This window comes from Molothrus aeneus, chromosome Z, assembly GCF_037042795.1.
Source record: "Molothrus aeneus isolate 106 chromosome Z, BPBGC_Maene_1.0, whole genome shotgun sequence".
In the NCBI taxonomy this organism is placed as follows: domain Eukaryota; kingdom Metazoa; phylum Chordata; class Aves; order Passeriformes; family Icteridae; genus Molothrus; species Molothrus aeneus.
Window position 1 is genome coordinate 67,984,876 of NC_089680.1, and position 13,996 is coordinate 67,998,871.

Here is a 13,996-nt window from a genome sequence, read left to right on the forward strand (position 1 = left end):
GGATATGGCTGGAACATTGTTCAGTATGAGAATTACTGCCCACTGACAGGAGTTCTGCTCTTTTTCTTTCTCCTAATCACAAATTGAATTTCCATCAAAAACAAAGAAATATTTGTTGTTTACAGGAAAAAATAGCCTCACAGGAAAATTCACTAGATGAACATCTGCTTTCTCTATATCCAAGTTACGTATGCTTCCTTTAAGATGAGTATCAGTTTTTCTAATTTCTGAAATCAGGCAGTTGTGCACGCTGGCTGTTTTTCACAAACTCTTTTTCAATTATGTTCAGTTCTGTCCTAGTTTTTTCATTTGTACAGCCCAGCTTTGAAAGCAAAAAGCCCTCCAACCAGCACAGGAAGTAAGATTAAAGATAGGCCTGTTCTGGTGACAAAACCACACAGGTTGGAGGAAGAAGAAGGCGTCATCTGTACAGCAGCCTTACCCTTCTACGCAGCCTGTCCCTCTCCTCACGGACAGCGTTCATGGTGGCCTTGGTCCTGTTGAGCTCCTCCTCTTTGCTGCACAACATGGCTGTGAGGCTCTCATTCTCTTCCCGCAGGCCAGCCAGCTCCTTCTCCCATCGAGACCTCTCCTCAGAAAGGTTTGGATAAAGGTCACGTCCCAGCACTCCCTCAATCTCCTCCACAGTCTGCAAAAACACAGTCATTAACAAACAGAAAGAGCCAAAGACAACTGAGCAGGATTAATGGGCAGATTGAACAGAAATATGTGTTAACAGGCAACTCTACACCTCATACATACACCCCCAGCCTCTCAACACCATTAGTTTGCTTCTTTTGTTTGCTAAGTAATATCAAACCAAATTATTAGTTATTTTCTTTGACAGTTTGACCATTTCATTAAAACATTTCATACTGACAAACACCAAAGCAGATAAATACATGCAAATAAGACACGTCACCTGTGAATGACAGCAATCCTGGTAGTTTAATCTCAGAATACTTTAGAACAAATCAATAACTCCTTGTCATGGGTGAGCACTGTACTTATTGTTTCCCTGCTGAGTAACAGGCAGAAATGAGCAGCCAGTGAATGTGCATGGCATGGGGCCTTATTTATTGCTAGACTAATGTCACAAAAGGGCAATAAAAAGAGTGGGAGAGGATTGAAAGAGGGTTCTTCTTTCCCATATCCCTGAGTATGTTCCTTCCTTGAGGTGACAGCAGAATAAAAGGAAGAACTCTGGCCTTGACTAATCTTACAGGGGATGTTACAGCCTTTCTACTATCTAAAAAAAGCTGGGTTTCTCTGGGACACAATGGTATCCAGCACTTCCTGTCCCACCTCTGTCCTCAGAGCTGTGTAGACACTGCTCAGTTCAAGGGACATTTCACGAGCCACGAGCTTCCAGTGGGGAAAACTGAACTACGAGCACCCACCACCAGCAAGGGAATACTGCCATGACTGAACTGACTGTCAGGCTGCCCACTAACATGCTGAAACACAGCATAACAGTGTATGCTGTGCCTATGCTCCGTGTCTAACTATGGAAGATATCTGCAACCAGCAAAACCACTCCAAATGTTGTCCATAAGCTTTTAATCTCCCTGAAAACAGTGTGCATTGAAATGATGGGAAGAAACATGGAAAATAAAAGAATATATGACATCACTGGTAATGCAGAAAGTTTCATTTAATTGGCTAATCCAAAAACAAGTTATAGCTAAAGCCTATACTTTTACATCTAATATAGAAGATAACTGATGCACCAAGGTTAACAATAATCTATTTAGTTGCTTTATTCAAAAGAACATTTATATTCTGATCTGTCCCTTCCAATTCAGCATATTCTAGGAATCTATGATTCTATATATTACTGAATAATTACTGCTTTGTTTACTTCCTCAAATTGGGAGGGACCAAAATAACCAACTAGACTACAGCTGAAGATAATAAGCCTAGCTGGAGACACTTTTTTTTTCCTGCAATAAATCTTACCAGTGTTTTCAGCACTGTCTGACTTTGAGGTATCAATGAAATTTTTTATTATTTGTTCGGTTTATCCTTTTGAATTGTATTTCATGTCTCTCTTACATAAAAGTGCAATACATTTTAGAGCCACAATTATGAAACTCTATTGACAGAGTATCAGAGTATCTACACTGTAATTCTGCTTACAGATTTGGCAGGAAATTGAAATTACTTTTCTGAAAAAGCAAAGGCTTGCAACATCCCTGTGAGGTGAAAGAAGCCGCAAGTCTCCCTTGTATTAGCTTCACTTGGACCCATAGGTCTCAAATTATAACCAGGTAAATTATTTCAACAGAGCATGAGGATGAGTTCAAGATCTGAATAAGCACAGGGTGGTTAATCTCACAATGTAAAGAGAAGCTCTGTAATGGCAGGAGCATCCTCATTTGATGATGCCAGCTTTATTTAAACAGTGCCTCTCTGTTGCTGATTTGTCCTCTCCCTTCTTCCCCCACACCACCCTCGCAGTTCCCCTGCTGTTTTCTCACCTCTCTAACGGGTAGTTCTGCTGCTGACTCCTTCCTCCCCATTCCCCATGCTCCAGTGTTGCTATTTTCCCAACCCCCACCCCCCTCCCCCCTTCCTAGACCACTGCTTCTCTCTGGTGTCCAATATGCTACCAACCGTCCTCCATGGAAAATAAAACATAAACACTCCACACAGATATAGCTATGTAAAATAATGCTGATTAGTTTTCTTCAAAGCAGCATTACAGAGCAGTTTTATCTGGTGTGCTGCTGCACAGCAGACAATTCAGGTATAATTTCACGGAGTATGGGATTGAATTACAATGTCATGTTCTGAGCAAAGGGCAGCAGGATGTCATATCATGGTAATTCCAGTCTTGTTGCAGCCACTGCCATCAGTGCTCTCTGCCTTATTTTCTTTACAAGAAGTGTTGTGTTACAGATGAGATATCAGATTAAATCAGCAAGTATCAGGTTTAAAAGACACTAACACTAAAGCAGTACTTCTTCCCATGCTGTAACTCAATGGCAGAATTTATTCCTAACAGAATTTATGTAGGCCAAGAATTTAGACAGGTCCAAAACCACAGCAGATAGAAAGAATGAAGAAGATTTCACCCATTACAATTAAACACAAAGACATCATCTTTGGTTCAAGTTCCTACAGACAAACTTTGCTGGAAGCATCTCTGAAGGAAGGAGAACAACATACTATGCATGTAATTTTTGATGCTGTCTTTCCGTTAGCATCTGCCACTAGGTAGTCCATATGGACTTTTGGTCCAACCCAGTACAGCTGTTCTCACATTCTAAATGTTTCATGCTTGGAAATATGTACAGCTTTTTCAATCAGCAAAATTTTAGTGGTTAGGTATCTGTTACTGATGTGATCTCCAAAATAAACAAAGCATTAACCAGACTATTCTGTGGAAATTTTCTTAAATCCTTTTCTTAAAGTATGCTTTTCTAACTGATAAGTAAGTAAGACAATCTGATAAATTTAATTTCAAGGTCTTTTCAGTTTCTGTGGGGCAGAAACAATTGAGACAGCTAGGGTGACATAGTTTGTATAACAGAAGCAAAAAGTAATTCAGCAGCAACTGCAATAAAAGGAACCCAGTGAAATTTAACCACCAAAGCTAAAGGATTTAAAACATTTAAATGCATTAGTCTGTTGGTGAAGAAAAAAGCCAATAGCCAAGGCAAAAGGTAGTCAGAACACTTCAGGTTTCCATTCACAATTCCACCCACTTTAAAATTCTCTCCATTTTTTTCTCTGAGGAAACAGGAAAGCAGAAATGACCTGCAGCCAGGGGTGCAATGGTGGAGAGGGGCTTTTATGTATGGGTTTTGATCTGTTAGACACATCTCACTTCAGATACCTCTGTGGGCCTCACACAGGCTGATCTCTACCTATTTCCCAGAATCCACAGTCTCTCTTTTGGTAAATAGTGACCTCTGAAAACAGTTCATCCTACAACTCCAAAAAGTACTTGGCAACATTCAAAGTACTGATCCTAATCCTCTGAGACACTCAAATAAACTGCTTTAATACTGATCCCAAGAGACCAGAAGTCAAACATACACACATTCTTCAAATTACTACTCAACATTAATTGCTTTATGTTTTGTTATATTTCTCAGGCACCAGCAGGGAGAGAAGGAACTTTTCCCAGCAGTACTACAAAGGGCTGTCAAAGCCATCTAGAATGGTCAGAGACTTCTTCACTGCAAGACGAAGCTGTCAGTACAATTTTCTTGCATAAATGAGTCACTGACACCTTTCCACCTGACACAAAAAGCTTGTTCATGTCTTCCACTGTGTATAGGAAGATTCTCTGTGGCTCTCTCGCTTTCAGGTTCTGAACTGCAGTGCCTTTTGTTACATGTGCCAGCAAACATCCATGTCCTTGTTCGGTTACATTCACAACATACAGCTATCACTTGAATTATTTGTTCCTGAGACTGATTTATCCCATTTGAACTAATGCACAACCAATGCTTAGTGTTAAATTACCTTTTGCTGTGCTCTGGGGAATGGTGTTCCCCAATTTAGTGCTCCCACTGAAACAACTCCAAACTACACCCCAGTTCACTCACTTCCCAGACTCCAGTGGAGGGATAGAAAGGGACATCAGAGGCACAAAAGGCAAAGATCAGGGGTTGAGATAAGAACTATTTACTGGAAACAGCAATGAGGTAAGAAAATGAACAGTAAGAGCAAATATACTAATAAGGGACTGTACAAGAAATGGGCAGTTTGCACATGAGCTCTCACCCCCAAGAATACATGACCAGGAAGGGACCCCTTCCCCTCTTTCCTGGAAAATGAGGGATATGGGATAACATGGCCATGCCCCCTCCTGGCTGCAAAAATTAGCCCAGACTGGCTGGAATCAGCACAGCTTTACATTTTAAGGCAGCCAATCACAACTTAGCCAACCACAAACATACACATTGTGTTTTCAGTCACTGGTCAATGATTACCTGTAGGACCTTGGGCAGGTGACAGCTTGTTTGCAGAATAAGAAAAATTGCTTAAGAAAGTAAATTAACTGTTGAGTATCCTCATTTCTCTTATCGTTGAAAGGAGCATAGGACAAATACATTTCTGATTTGAGGTCCAAAGTAGCTCCTCCTGGGACCTTGGGAGGTGTAGAACAGGTGTGTTACTACTTATAAACGCTCACTGTGAACTTGAGTTGACTCCTGTGAAGTACTTTTAACATCTTTGGAAGCAAAGTGTGATTAAGATTATTACAAAAGCGATCAGGTGTCTCAGGCAATGAACACACTGCATTTTAAAACCTAATGTTACCATTACCTTAATAGCTAAATCACAATGTTCACTGGCAGTAGTGAGTTGTTCAATGTGTCTGTCCACTTCTGCCACCGATAAACTGCAGCTGCTTTTCTTCCTCCCACAGACAACATTTTCCAGACCTGTCAGCACTCTCTGCAGTTCTGAATTCAAGTCACTACAGTTATCTAAAAGAAAGCAAGACAAAACAAAACAAACATCACAACAATTAGTGACTCAGTGAAAAAACAAACTCTTAACCAGGAAGTGTCTGCTGCAGAACAGCCAGGACTGATACTGTTCAGAGAATGTCCTTGCACTCTGCCACTTTTTCCTCGATAACTGATAGGCTTAAATACTATAATCACATCAACTGAAATCATGAGCTACCTCTCATCTGACAAACAACACCTGACTGCTTCACGCCACAGATTATCTGAAGTGTCCATTCTTTCTTCAAAACTCCCTCTTTTCTGAAGAACATTTCAAGATATTACATGCTTACACTCCGTGACATTTTTTTTCTGTTTTTCTTTTGGCCATTCAAGGTCTATTATCCTGATTTTATTGAAGTCATACATTTGTCTCTGTAAATACAAGATTCTTCTGCTGGTACATTCAGGGATGTTATGACTTGATGTTTTTCAGAGGAATTTTTGTGGTTGTACTTAGGTATTGCCTGATTCTAAAAAATCCTGGTGTTTACAGAAATGATCCCTACCAACCACCTTAGAGCCTATGTTTTATTTTAACAGCTATGTCTTCAAATAAAGCAGCTGAATATTCACAGATCATAACACCACAGCTTATGTTTCATACTACAACCATATTACCACCTTATACAACAAAGCTATTTTAAAGTATCACAGAGAATGACTTCCTTTCCTGTCTTCAGGCAAACCTCTTCTAGTGCCCACTGGCGTAGCATCCTCCACTTATGTGAAAACACGTGGGTCTTTGTACCTTGCTAGCTCACTCCATAAATTAATTTTGTTTCTCTTAGGTTCACCTCTGGTGATGGGCAGTGGCAGATCCTAAGGCAGACCTGTGGCAGAATTCACCCTTGTGCTGTCTCCTGGAAGTGCCAGTCAGTATTTCTGGCTGGCTAGATCAGAGTCTGCAGAAGCTACCCACAGCACAGCACAAAAAGGGGGGCACTATGAGGCAGCAGCGCACCTGCAGTTCCTCCATCCCACTAAAAACAGCAGCAGGCATTCTTGGTGGAGGTTGTGATTCCTGTATTGCTGCTGCAAGCACTTCACCATAGTTTGACCTTTGTGGTAGTCTCACAGCTGTGGATCTTGCAGGGCACTAAAGCAGTGTGGCATTCAACTGGGTCCGAATTTTAACAGACATGAGTCACCAGATTATTGCAGACTGCCTTGAAACCTCCCTGTGCAAGGGAAGATTGAGAGCTGCTGGATGTAGGAATAGGAGGAACAGAAAGTAAAAAACTGCAAACTCGTTATCATTAACCTAACTTCACAGCCTAACACTCATAAATACAAACCTACTGCTGACCAAAAAGAAGAGTTTAGAATGATGTTATAGCACTGCATGAAAAATTTGAATGGGCAACATATACAAGTTTTTTTCTGGGAAGTCATTTCACTAATTCCTAATTAGCAATCACCCATGTGTTATAGTAATACCAAAAAAGCCCTTCATAATACCATCATTCACTCACAAGCAGGATATAGCAAGCAGGATGCTTACTTGTAAAAACCTTCTGTTTTGTTTGCTTGAATTTGCTTTTTTCCATAACATCCTCTGTAATAAACCTCTTGTACATTTAAACAACTGTCACAAGACCTTCTCTGCTGGGATTTGTTCTGATGGTGACACTCCCCCATAAAATAAGTATTTTACAGTGTGAGAACCTCATTTCTGACAGAAAACCAGCACAACCCAATCACAAGCTCTGCAAGACATACTGGAGAGCATTCACAGTTCTACCTCTAGGTGTTTTATTGCCTGTAGCAACTGAGCAGCAGATCCACATGTACCAGAGTGTCATGAGGTACTACTGGTTTTACTAAGTCACTGATTAGGGCAGTCACTCTATCAGAGCAGTAAGCAAGTCATGCACATGGGTTATTAGAGCATGATTATTTCTCCTTATATACCTACATCTAGAAGGATTTAAAATCATACATATTCCTGTATCTATACGTGTGTGTGCAATTTATTTTCACAGGAATATGGAAACAACATCCAAAAAAGATAGAGTCTATGGATAGAAGGAAAATATGGAAGAAATGCTGGAATCCCTAGACATAACTTTGTTCTTACTTTGTCCATTTTTGTCTGTGAGCCTACCCTTCAGGGAAAATGGAGCACCCAATATTTGCAGATGCTTGTGGTCGAAGGAATGATGAAAGTCACAGGGTCCACAAAAACTCACAAATACACAACTGGCATGGAAACTGGGTCAGGTTAGGCCCAGACCTATTATACAAGCACATGGCAGTGGTTTTTGGATGAAGTGGGAAAGGGAAGAGAGAGAAAGAGCAGATGGAAAGGGAAGAAGAGAAGGAGGGAGAAGGAGGGAGAAGGAGGGAGAAGGAGGGAGAAGGAGGGAGAAGGAGGGAGAAGGAGGGAGAAGGAGGGAGAAGGAGGGAGAAGGAGGGAGAAGGAGGGAGAAGGAGGGAGAAGGAGGGAGAAGGAGGGAGAAGGAGGGAGAAGGAGGGAGAAGGAGGGAGAAGGAGGGAGAAGGAGGGAGAAGGAGGGAGAAGGAGGGAGAAGGAGGGAGAAGGAGGGAGAAGGAGGGAGAAGGAGGGAGAAGGAGGGAGAAGGAGGGAGAAGGAGGGAGAAGGAGGGAGAAGGAGGGAGAAGGAGGGAGAAGGAGGGAGAAGGAGGGAGAAGGAGGGAGAAGGAGGGAGAAGGAGGGAGAAGGAGGGAGAAGGAGGGAGAAGGAGGGAGAAGGAGGGAGAAGGAGGGAGAAGGAGGGAGAAGGAAGGAGAATGAGGGAGAAGGAGGGAGAAGGAGGGAGAAGGAAGGAGAATGAGGGAGAAGAAGAAAGAGAAGAAGATCACCAGTCTTGGCTCTGGCATGATTCAGCCATTCAGGGTGCCGGGTTGCACATGTAAAGCAAGCACCCTCGGCTTTGTGGACCTGTTTATAGGTAAGTTTTCCCTGCTCTGGAGATAAGGTTCTCCCTTTCTATGCAAATTAATTATCATGGGCAATCTGTTCTTTCAAACCTTTCTAGAAATGGCTGGGAGGGCTTCTGGGGTCTTAGGTGACCTGGATTCCCCTCTACAGCACATGCCCCCTTCTCAGCTACATCTGTGCGCTTGCTGTGTGCTTTGTTGTGCTCATATCCTGGAGCTGAAGAAGGACATTTGTCTCTAAAGAGTGGTGCCTGTACCTCCACACGGCTCTCTTCTCCAGCCACATCCTGTTCCTTCCCAGAGTTTGTTATTACCAACAGTCCTTGGCTGGCTCCAGAGCTATCTGTCTGTTGGTTTTTGAGACAGAAACATCATCCCCCTTATATTCTAGGTCTCTACATTGTATGTCATTCTACTGCCATGTTTTTCATTGTTAGAACAAACTTACACAACTTGCTGTTTATATCCACAAAGCCTTCACTTCATGAAGACAAAGCCTTCACTTCATGAAGACAAAATAAACCCTGAAAAAGTGATTAAGTTTCCTTTTTGTTTTTTTCTTGGTAAGAAGAAAATTAAGGATGAAAAAACCCTCAGAATCTGTTCAAATAGGAACTTAACAGTAAGCACTAGCTTTTGAAAGTAAAATATTAACTTTTTTATAACTTTAAAAACCTCTATTAAATATTTTGAATTCCTAGGTCAGACACTTCACAGTCACATTATTATTAATACTGTTGTATCAATGTTTGTAGAAATTGTAGATGTGAAAATACAAATATGCTGTTGCAGGTCTTGCACTCGTAAACAATATAGTATAGAAAACAGAAACAGAATACTGAAGAGAATTCTGGAAATCTGTCATAGTGAGGATTACACCAGAATTCTGCTAGAAGGTCTGCTTCTGGGGAAATGGAGGCTCAGGGGGCACCTCACTGCTCTCTGCAACTGAGAGGAGGGTGCAGTCAGGTGAGGGTCAGACTCTTTCCCCAGGTAACAAGTGACCAGACAAGAGCAAACAACCTCAAGCTGCACCAGGGGAGGTTTAGATTGGATATCAGGAAAAGCATGTTCATGGGACAGGGTTGTGAAGCGTTGACCTAGGAACAGACTGCCTAGGGGGTGCATGGAGTCGCCATGCCTGAAAGTGCTCAAAAACTATGTGGGTATGGCACTTGAGGACAATAAATTTAATGGTGAACATGGTGGTGGTGCTGGGTTGATGGTTGGACTCAATGATGTCACAGATTTTTTCAAAACGTAATGATTCTACAATTCTACAATCAAGGCACAAAGATTACTTCGCATCTAAGTTCACAGTCATGTAGAGGCTCAGCATCAATTGTGATTAACACATCCTACATTAATTCATTTCCTCATCAAATGCTTGGATTTGCATTTCAAAAGCTATGATACCTTTCTGCAGTGGGAAGTCATCACTTCTGCTAAGAACACAACTCACCCACATCTGCAGTGACCATGGTGGACTGGTTCTCTGGCACTGAAACAGAGTTCTGGTCCATGCTGCGTGAGTCTTCATTAACCTCCTGCTGGCTTTGGCTCAGCTCTGACCGCAGCTCTGAGTACTCATCCTCCTCCCTGGCAGAGAGAGCAAAAGGAGAAATTAAATTCTGTGAGGAAAAGTGCATCTTCGTGACAGCCATTTCAGACCCACAAGCTGTGCCACAGGATCCAATTTACACAAGTGTTTTGCCCAGTCAGTAGAGATGACTTTAAACTCTTCATTGCAAAGCCACTGTGCCATGCTTGCAACACCCACTTGCAGCAGTTAGTGCCTGGTTTCCATTTCTTTATTCCTAACTTCATTATTTCTCCTGGCCACTGGAGAAAAAAGCAATGGGTGGAACTGAGTGCTACCAAGGATGTATGCAAGGACATAGACTGCTCTGAAGTAACTCCCCAGCTGATAATTTACACAAATCAGCACAAGTGGCCTTGATCCCAAAGTGGATTAGAAGTAACTGGTTTTGGTCTCTTTCTCAGTCCAAGGATGTCACCACCTCATGTGCAAAGTAATCATGCACATGAATGTACCTGCATATGTGAATCAAAATGCTTTTGGAGACAGGTTGCTTTTTACTTTCTCTTCCCAAAAGAGAGAGGAACAGATAAGTGAGCACTGCACTGAACTGCTGGAAAAAGAAAAGCCTCAATTACCTAGGTTTTAGTTTATTTGTCAAGCTGGTTCAACTAAAATAATTGAGGACACAAAATACTTTAGCTGAAGCTAATGAGCTTAAAAAAATTGGGCCTTTTCTCTCCCATCTCCACAAAGAGTTCAAAGCACTGGGAAAGAAGATAAGTAAATGAATAATAGCTTTGCTTGAGAACATTTGTAAACATTTTTTCTTTTGATCCATTTGCTGATTTGACTCAGATTTATTATTTTTTTAAACTTTCATAGCAACTGTTTTCACATTAAAGTATCTATTTTAAACATTGGAAAAACACCAGTTTATCCAGGTGCAGGGCCCCCTCTGATAGAAAAGAAACAGCCATCATTTTGTTGCACACTAAATCACACGCAGAGATTAATTTTGCTGCAGATTCAGCAGAAAAGTGTGAGAATGGAACCATCTGGCTTTGGAAACAATGAGAAACAGCAAAGACCTATCTGGGGATCTGGGAGGGGTATTTATAATGTTAGGTCTGTTGTGTGTGTGCTACATGGTGATGAGTGTTTCTTGCAGGATCCAGCCTGGAGGTGTGTCTCGATTTGTCAGGCAAAACAGCAGACAAGATGGCCCATACATGCAGGTATCAATGACAGAAGTAAAGTCTGCTCTCAGAGTTGCAGAGGTGAGAACTTATGTACCTCAATAAAAACCAAAAAAGGACTTCTAGCTTGCTTGCCAAGCAGGGTTTCCCAAGGTAGTGAGATGCAATTTCTACCACGTTCTTCTGGACCTTACATTTGCTTCACTGCAAAGAAAGTGTGACTTTAGCAGAAGCACTTAGTGGCGACTATTACTAAACAAATTGCAGGTCAGCTGGTAAACACTGAGATTTACATCAAAGAATAGTCTTGGAAGTACCACGAAATACTTGTTTAAGAGAGTGATAGAACCTAGTCATGAATAGCAGGAGTTAAAACAGTGTAATGAAGACACATAAGCGTCCTTTAATGTTCCATGAACCAGTTTGTTATTAGCACAAAAAAAGCCACTAGTAATTAGCTTTAGACAAAACAATTACCAAGCACTCAAACAGTTGTAATTTTTCCTCTGAAGGTAATTGACTTTTTTTCATTTATGAAACAATTAGTCTTATATTTTTAAAACCCGAATTACCTCTCAAATGGATAAAAAGTTCTGGCCTTAAAGCAACAGCACACATAACAATAATAATTTCTCACCACTCTTCTTTGGGGTCTTGCACAGATTTTTCTGTTTAAAATACAACACAGCCTCATCTAGCTAGCAACAGTACTGGGTTTTTCAGTTTAAGTGCCCCTCAGTATCTTGGGACAGTGAAAAGTAAATCATGCAGTAGGACTCTCACCCTTCTGATGACTCAAGCCAGAAGTCAGTTTCTAAATGAACTAATGCTTTTAAAAGCTGACCAGAAAGATCAAAATCCATTTCTGATTATGTGGCAGCAAGGTCAATCAGTGCTCCACCACCACAGAACAGACTGAAAACAGACTGAGGGCAAGAATAAGGGGGAATTCAAGGGCAGTGATACATCACAAATATAAATTCTGCCATTAAAACTGATGCTGGCAGTAACAAAAGATGCTGTTTGAGACTTTCTTTTCTCCAAAACAGAGGAAAGAGTCCTCCAGTGGCACTGGAAATGCAAGGTGCTCGACAGCTGACAAGGACCAGCCATTGGATTCCAGCCACACCACTGGAGGCATTACAACTTCCTTATTGCTGCTATCAGCAACAGCTTGGTTGTAAAAAGCAGGCATTTGTTCTGTTATGGGCCCTGATGGTCCCACTTGCTGGAATGTCATGATAAGTTGGAGGCAATTAAGACCAGATCAAGCCATGCTAAACACAGAGGATGGGAGGATTAGAGAAAAAAGTCTGTGGTTTTCAGTTACTTCTGCACCAATTGCTTTCTTCACTACTAGGTGCAACCAAGGATCAGAGTGCTGCACAGACACTCAGAAAAACTTGTTCCAACAGTGAGCAAAACTGCACATTTTTCAGCACCCTTTCACACCACAGAACACTGGCAAGGTGCATGTTTTCTTCATAGCTGCAGCCTATAGTTTGTACTACAGATACCAGCAGTTTTTCAACAATCATTTAACTTAAAAAAACTATTTTTAAAACCCTCTAAGACCCTCAGATAGAAAATACTACAAGTGTATGAGCACAAAGATTGACGAGTCCCTCTGAACTAGTTCATTGTGAACAAATTGTGACACGCTTGAGACAGCACAGAAATTAATCACTGAGGGCAGGGGGAGCTGGGCACTGTGCATTGAAGCCAACATTATTACACCCACATTGCCCTTCGAAATGGTTCCACCTAGCACATATTTAGAAGCCAGAATTAGACCTCCAGGTCACTGTGTAAATGTGACTGTAAGTGCTGTGTGCTATTTCTTGTGAAGCCGTAGTCTCTTTGCTACTGTTATAGATGGATAAAGAGATGACTGGGTCTCGCAATTAAGAAATTACTATTGTTATGAGTATTGAGAAAAGCTTTAGTGATGTACAGTTATGTTCTTGTAGTTTAGATGTCCTCTGTTCTCCCCATAGTTAGTTCCCTTTTCTCCCCCTGTATTGTTGCCATCAGACAGCCTGGGTTGTCTAAGATAGGTAAAAACAAGGCGTGCACATGTGCCCCTTGCATGGAGCAGTTGGGAATGGAAAAGCCTGGTGATTAGGGGCTGCGGGATGGCAACATCTGATCTCCAATCAACTTCCAAGAAAGCAGTCTCCACCGATAAATGGCAAAGAAGAGCTGACTGACAGACTTTGGGAGGGGCCAAGGCTGGCTGATGCAACCCCCAAGATATAAAAGACTGAGCGTCCATCTTGAAGATGAACCGGCCACATGGTATCCACGAGGGCAGTTCCCAGCACTGTGAATTTTTCCTTATGTAGTGCCTTTGTTGTATCTTTTGTCAAGGTTTAATAAACCTTTTAAAATTTTCGAAGTGAGCAGTTGTTTCTCACACTACCCCTCTTTTCCATTAACTTCCAACACTTTCTAAATGTATCTCAGAATAAAAATTGTAAGTCTGAACAAATTATTTTACACTAATGGGTTATAAGATTCTTGACAACTATTTCAAGTAATTTATAGCACGCACCAACACTGAACATAGTATATTTCTGTCTGGTATTGTTATAGTTGCTCGCTATTTTTAGAGTTAGAGATGTACCCAAACAGCCATTGGTTTAGAACTAAAAGCAATTAGACATCTCTCTTTTCCTTTTCTTGAACCTCAATTTGACATCTAAGAAAAACTGTCAGTCACATGCTGAAGTTACAGCTGATTTTGACAGCCCAAGAAATTATTAAGGAAAAAAAAGAGTCAAGTTTGAATGAATCTAAGGCTATATGAAAAACTTCTGAAGTCAGAAATTCTCACCTAAATATAGACATTATTACATTTTAGTACTCTACTGTGTAATTTCTAA

At 41.3% G+C, this 13,996-nt stretch overlaps 1 protein-coding gene across 1 annotated transcript in view; it reads right to left on the reverse strand.

The window, feature by feature from the left end:
- MCC (MCC regulator of WNT signaling pathway) overlaps positions 1–13,996 on the reverse strand; it is a 102,196-nt gene that overhangs the window by 41,137 nt on the left and 47,063 nt on the right. Inside the window, exons 4-6 of the mRNA XM_066569111.1 lie at positions 9,835–9,971; positions 5,284–5,447; positions 443–649 (exon numbers count right to left, since the gene is read on the reverse strand). Coding sequence (XP_066425208.1) covers positions 443–649; positions 5,284–5,447; positions 9,835–9,971 — 508 coding nt within the window. The remainder of the gene's footprint in view (positions 1–442; positions 650–5,283; positions 5,448–9,834; positions 9,972–13,996) is intronic.